Source organism: Belonocnema kinseyi, chromosome 6 (genome assembly GCF_010883055.1).
Source record: "Belonocnema kinseyi isolate 2016_QV_RU_SX_M_011 chromosome 6, B_treatae_v1, whole genome shotgun sequence".
In the NCBI taxonomy this organism is placed as follows: Eukaryota; Metazoa; Arthropoda; class Insecta; order Hymenoptera; family Cynipidae; genus Belonocnema; species Belonocnema kinseyi.
This window is the reverse complement of record NC_046662.1, coordinates 108,133,618-108,140,782: the sequence shown is the minus strand read 5'-3', so window position 1 is coordinate 108,140,782 and position 7,165 is coordinate 108,133,618. Positions and strand designations below refer to the sequence as shown.

Sequence of the window (7,165 nt, the reverse complement as noted above, 5' to 3'; positions counted from 1 at the left end):
GGTCGAGCTGTATATATAAAAAGGCTGTTTTACATAAGAACTGCGAAAAGAGTTTATTCAAGTACGGCTAATAAAAAACAGACCTTTCTTCCTATATCGAACGGAAGATTTAATCTACGATAATCAAACGCCATCTATAGATGTCACTTGCATCTCGGCGCGAAAATTCAAAATTGTTCAATTGAAGTATATCGACTACAGCTCGGCCTATCCTGACAAATGATCGCCCCGATCATCAGGATTGTCTGCAAAGAGAGTCATTGTTTGTCCGTCCCATGGACGCATTCTGTCAGAACCATAAACACTTGTAAACGGTTTTTGAGTTATTTGAAACCCATCGATATCTGCTATTAGGTAACGGTCAATTACGCAAGACCTTCTTTACTTCTAAGGGTCCTTTAAATTTAGGTAACCAATGTTTGATTAACACCTTTTTCTGTAACCACATTTGGTATCATAATGTAATCAGAACTTTTATACTTAGTAGGACATTTGTGTTTTTCGTCGAACAGTTGTTTATATTTTAACCGCATTGTCTCGCAGATTACATCGGATTTTTTACGCAACTTAACTCTAAACTCGGGTGGTGCCTCTCCGTTTTCACGTTCTAATAAAATGTTTCTAAATTCTTCGACCAGTAACCTTACTTGGTCCGCTCCGAAAACAAGACGAGTTGGTGAACCACCAATCGCTCTATTTACAGTGTTGTTAATTAGAAATTGCGCATTTTCTAACCCCTTTTTCCAATCAGAAGACTCGACCATTTTAGACAAAGTTGACCTTAGGAATCTAAATACACGTTCAACTGGACCATTTGCGCGAGAAGTGCCAGCGGCTACTTTGATATGTTTGATACCTCTTACAGTCATAAACTGATCAATTCTTGAGAAGTCAAACAGCTGCCTCTATCGATAACCAAAGATCTTGTTTTACTGTAGTGATGTATATAATTCTCAAGTTTCGCTATTGCTTTTTTCGCTAATGTCGACTTTACAGGGTAGAATACCTCAAATTTAGTGTAAACATCGAAGATATACTTGTAGCCATGACTCGCAGATTTTAAGGGTCCATATTGGTCGATAAATCTTGCTTCGAAAGGTCTTTTTGCCCTATCCTACAAATGTAATTCATCTTCGCTTTTAACAGATTGCACAGAATACGATAAACACTTCAAGCAATTGCCCACATATTCTTTTACTTTTTTACGCAGCTCTGGAAACCAATACACCCTCAAGAGCAATTCGTCAGTTTTATCAACCCTAACGTGACTATTACAAAGACTTCACGGCTCACAGTAGCTCATACGTTCGGAAACTCTGTGTTCTATCGTATACGAGAAAGTCTGAAGAAATAAGGCCCATCGTTTAATATGCGTGTTGATTTATTTTTTATTTAGGGCTTGTTTAATCGCGTTACAGTCGGTACATATTGCGAACGGTATTCCCGTCAAGTAAACTCGAAATCGTTCTAACGCGTAAAATATGGCTAGCATCTCCAGCTGGTAGCTGTGATATTTGCTTTTTAACTCTGTAGTTCGCCTGCTAAAATAAAATACGGAATCTAAGTAATTAACTTTTTACCGCTGCAAAAGAATAGCCCCGAATCTTAACGCGCTCGCATCTGTGTGTAACTCCGTGTACAGAGTAGGAATGTGAACAGCTAAGACAAGCTCGGTACAAAACCAGCTAGCCCTAGAAATTCGATTTCTAAAACTCCAACAAGACATTTATCTAAATATAGTTCAATTCGTGTTTCGCCATCAATTTTAGAACCTCCCTTAAAACCGACCAATTTTCATTTTAGACTTTCAGTCGCAATTATGAAGTCGTCTAAATATAACATCAGTTTTCCCTCGTTAATTAAGTCTTGGAAAATGCAATGTAAATACCTTTGGAAATAAGACGGCGAATTTACAAGTCCAAATGGCATTCGTAGATATTCATATTGTCCCTCCGGAGTACTAAACGTTTTATACTTAATTGAATTCTTGGAATTTCTTATATGGTGAACCCCATCCTTAAGGTCAAGTTGTGTAAACCAAACTTTACCAAGGAGTCGATCTAAAAGATTATCTATGCGTGATAGAGGGAAATGTTCGCTTTTTTCTTAATGCTTATTTTCCCTTTTTTCTTATTTTTCTTTTCTTAATTTTCTTGATGATTTTTTCTTAGTTAAAACTATTGAACTGCTATAGTTTGATTGGCTTGAACTTGTGTACCCTCGATCTAAAAGTCCCTTAATAATTTCTCAGTTTTAAAAGTTCGACTCATGACAATCGACGCGGTATAAAATAAATTTCCGGTTTCGGGCGATACTCATCTAGTAAAATTTTCAACATATTTTGATGGTTGAATTTTAGATCCTATTTGACTCACTGATAAATCACTTAGTTTATCAGGTTCTTACTCTACAAGATTAATTAACATCATACCATTCTCCGGATCTTCGTATTCAAAAGTTACTGCTTTACGTCTTATTAATGTTAACCCTGGGGTATTTCGAAACACGCGCTACAAAATCGCAGCATAGTTCACCATTGTGTCTGTTAAAACAGCAAATTTAATCCAAAATATGCTACCATTTAAAGGTTGCAATCTAACATCCACTTTGATATTGCCAATATAATACTCGCTTTTCAGATTCGTTAAAAACATGACTCACCGTCGAAGACTCCGTTGCCAACTTCCCATTATTTCCATGTGTTCTTCAAGATCCAGCAGGACACTGACATTCTTAATGTCCTGTCTTAAGACATTTGAAACAGGCTCCACGTTCCTTAAGTGAACTTTTACATTCGCTGGCCAAACGTCCGAATCCATGGCAGTTATAACACCTTGGTCGCGACGGCATGAATCCTGTTGATCTGGCAACTTCTGCTTTACTTTTCACAGCTTCATTCGGTTTAAAATTAGAACCAGGTTCTCCATATAACTTTGCACCGGGTTCTGTCCGCAAATCTTTGCGTGACTCATCCTTGGTCATTCCCTGCATTTTATCTAACAGATCTATGAGTGTCTTGTAATTGCCTGCTCGTGCATGCGTTTTAATAAAAAAATCATGTACCCCTTCTATCATGTAATCAATAGACAATTCTTCTGCTAAGTCCAATTTGTTAATCAACTTTAACTTTTCTTGAAAATACGTTCGAGTAAGAAGATCTTCACGACACTTGTAGACTGCTGTTAACTCAGCTTTCAACTCAGCTTTCAACTCAGCCCATAATTTTCCAACAATTCCGGGCGTATTATTGTACCAGTCAAGTACACGCTTCTTTAGTGTTTTCGAAGCTTGAAGCTTTATAATATTGTAATATTTTGATAATTTGCATTGTTGCCCATCTGACCTCCAATTCGCATTGCTTCCATCACTGCTCACGTAGTCGCTGCAATAATGTATTATACGTTTTTCATTACTGCTTCTCCTAATGGAGCTCTGTAGACCACGTCAGCACAAACACCTAATTTAGATATGCACACCATTTTCCACACGGCGGTTTTGTAAGGAGAATGAAATTGTTTGATTTGCTAGTGTATACTGTATTATTTTACGGAGTGGAGGTGTGGGGGTGGAAGGTAAGTGATGAGGTAAATAGGATACAGGAGAGGAATGTAAAGTGGACACTGGAATTGGTAAGGAATACGCCGAACTATATTGTCAGGAGGGAAACAGAAAGAACGAGTTTAGGGATCATAACAGGGAGTCGAACGTGTAAATTTGAGAGGAATACAACCGGCTAGCTGGTTTTGTACGTCGTTTTATACCCAACTTTGCCCTGATATCCAAACCGTTATATGGATTCTTGGAAGAGGGATCAGAATTTGTTTTCAGCAAAAAAGAAATGCGAGCTTTTGATATTTTCTTAGATTATTTGTTCACCGAGCTTGTCTTAGCTGTTCACAGTCCTACTATTTACACGGAGTTAAACACAGATGCGAGCGCTTTAGCATTCGGGGCTATTCTTTTGCAGCGGTAAACAGATAATTATTTAAATTTCGTATTTTATTTTAGCAGGCGAACTACAGAGTTAAAAAGCAAATATCACAGCTACGAGCTAGCGATTCTAGTCATATTTTACGGGTTAGAACGATTTCGAGTTTACTTGACGGGAATATACATATACATACATACTTACATATAAATATGGATGACGCGCGACGCGCTTCATGGAGATTTCTCTTAAGATTCCGATCTTTGGTCGATCAATTGTAATTTTCATGATACAGTGAGTACTTTCAGACTACACATCATCGAGTCAACTCAACAAGTCAAAACTGCTGACCATGAGGCCGCACGTTGGTAACAGAATACGGGTACTCTCCGACGCTGGGCAAAGTCTAGAGCAGAGGGAGAGATGTGTCAGAGAAAATGAACGTATTTTCTCCGACCGATGTCAACTTATCGGAGACCCTCCAGTTACTGTAGACCACTCGTTCAAACATTAAGTTCTCTCCCAATTGTAAAAAAAAACTTAAAACCCGCAGGGAGGATTATTTAAAATAAAATGTTTTGTTTTAGAAACTTTTAAAAGAAAAATATTTTTTAGGACTACTAGTTTCTGGATAGCCTTTTGGGGAAAATTCATAGCCGAAATAGATTTAAAGATAATAACTGTATTACAACTATTAAATTTTAAATATGAGTAAGCGTCACTTGGCTTTTTGAATAATTGCAAAATTTCTTCCAATTTTAAGACAAATTAAAAAACATCTGAGTGCTCAAAAAAATTAAAATACTAAAAATTGTGTTGTTTATAAGCTAAATAAATTTAGCATGAAAGTTATTAGATTGGTCACTTCAAACCCGATAATTCTAATGCGCAACGGCAGTTCGATATAATTATACATATTAGTTGAAACGAAAACATGTTTGAATTATATAGCGTTTTACCAAAATTGACAATTTTGCTGACATAACGTGTTAAATAAGTATCCCTTTTATACATGCCCTGAGACATCTAAAGCATTAATTAATCAGTTCCAATCAACCTTAATTTCAATTCCAATTATTATATGATTACTATTCATAAAAAAGATTTACCAGTTTTTAAACAATAGTTTATTTTTCACAACAATAAGATATAGGCCTATTAATAATAAATAAGATTATAACAAATGTTTCTAGCGCCAATTTACACAAAAATAATTTTTTACTATAAACCTCATCATGAAGAAGTCATGTTCGTGTCTTCTGGACCACCTCTCGTAGCAATTAATAACTCGTATAATTGATGTACTTGCTCATCCCTTAATCTTTCTAAATTATCGGTGCTTAAATTTTTTCCTAATGGCTTCGCCATTTTTATACCCTGCAATCCAAGTTGCTTTCCCAAAGAGATAGCATAATCCTAAAAATAATTTACAAGATTATTACGTGAAGAGAGGAGTGTTTACGAGCGTGCAGTATAATAACTAGTATAGTCCAGGTTTTCTTATTTATAAGATGAACTGAAATTCAGATTTAAGAAAACCAGATTTAGGACGTACCAAGAATTGTTACTTTATTATTTTTTAACTGATCATAAAAAACTGGATTTCTTTATCTGATTAAAATATTTCGCCTTTTTTCATTTCAAGTCGCGACGAAATCTGGATTCGTGCACAAACAACTTTGATCGTTTCGGGAGTCAAGCTAAATTTGAGTAATCGAAAACTGTCTGTGAAAAAGATGTTCAGGAAGGTTCGAAGAGGTTTGCTGGACAGTTTTAGCTCGATTAAAAAAATATTGATCAATCTGTTGATGTTTGAACTTTCCGGTGCGATCGATCTTCTCCCTCGTAGGCTACGTTCGGGTCGGGAGACGTTACTGCACCGTTAGCTGAAACACCGTAGCAGAGACTGGTCAGACACCGATCATTTTTATGTAAAACATGAACAATCAGCACTTATTCTAAGTTGAATAAAATGGGTAGAGATAGTTTAGAATCACTTGTATTATATTTTCTGTGGATATTAAAATGAAAAATATCTAATAATTAATATAACTTAACAAGATAAATAAAATTAAAATAAAATAGAAATGTTTGTTAAATATTAATTATTTAATTAAAAAAATAAAATGCGAGAGTTGTAACTTTTACTCAAACAACAATTTTAGATCAATTTACTGGTTAATTTAACTAGACTTTTTCCCTTAAAGCTCATTATTTTCTCTTTAATAAAATAGTAGATTCATTCTAAAAATTAACTTTTATTTTTTTCAAATAAGAACTTTCGTGTCTCAAGGAGTGGCAAAATTAAAAAATTTTATTCAGGAAGAAAAAATACTGATTATAAACCACAGTATTGCATTGTTTATTGTATTCAAATTAAAAGATCTCTAAAGTACTCTAAGGCAGTGTTCACTTAGCTCTGTGGCGACAACAGCTTGTCTGGCTCGACTCCTGAAACGATCAAGTCTGTGCACGAACTGTGCAACACCTCAGAAAAAATTATTTACTTTTTTCCTAAAAAACATTTTAAACTTTATCTAATTTCATCAGTCGCAAAAGATGGCAATACATACTTCATATGAATTTTATGAAAAAAAATTTCAACTTCCCACTTCGTCGCGAGTTCAAGTGAAAAAGTGCGAAATATTTTAATTAGGTAAAAATAGTCTTGTCTAAGTGATTCAAAAACTCAGAAAGCTACAATTTTTCCTTAAAAGGGAAAAAAATACGTAATTAAATTTTCAATAGGGATACGTATTTTCAAAATTAAAATTTGTAACTTTATTCTCAAGTGCTTAGGCACCTCTCCATTCAAGAAATATAATTTTATATCTACTTTCTTTGTAACCAGCGTCTCAATTGACACAAGCATCTACGTCGAGCAGAAAATATTTAATTGTTGGCTGGGCTTGCCCGCTATGGTCTTTTAGCCGCAATTCAATTAATGCCGGGTAATATAGATTTAAAATGTATTACACTAAATAATTAAATAATAACAATATTGTACGCGTGCGGAAAACAGTGCTTAGTCAATTAATAAGATACAAACATAAAACAATATCACTTTGATTGTAAATTTAAATTGTACAGTTTAATCACTTAAGAAGTGTGGCAACGAATTTTAAATGTTCCCTGTGGAACATTATTAAATTTGAAATAATTCGATTTGGAATACCCAGTTCGTTAATTGTTTTATTTTTACCACATGTGATATTATACCGTTTTTCAGCAATTTAA

General features: G+C 34.8%; 1 protein-coding gene across 1 annotated transcript in view; it reads right to left on the bottom strand.

Annotated features, from left to right (window-relative positions):
• Positions 1-5,039: 5,039 nt before the first annotated feature.
• The window catches only part of LOC117175060 (succinate dehydrogenase assembly factor 3, mitochondrial), a 41,760-nt gene continuing 39,634 nt past the window's right edge, over positions 5,040-7,165 (bottom strand). Inside the window, exon 2 of the mRNA XM_033364599.1 lies at positions 5,040-5,344. Within this exon, the coding sequence (XP_033220490.1) occupies positions 5,162-5,344 (183 nt within the window). The 3' untranslated portion in view covers positions 5,040-5,161. The remainder of the gene's footprint in view (positions 5,345-7,165) is intronic.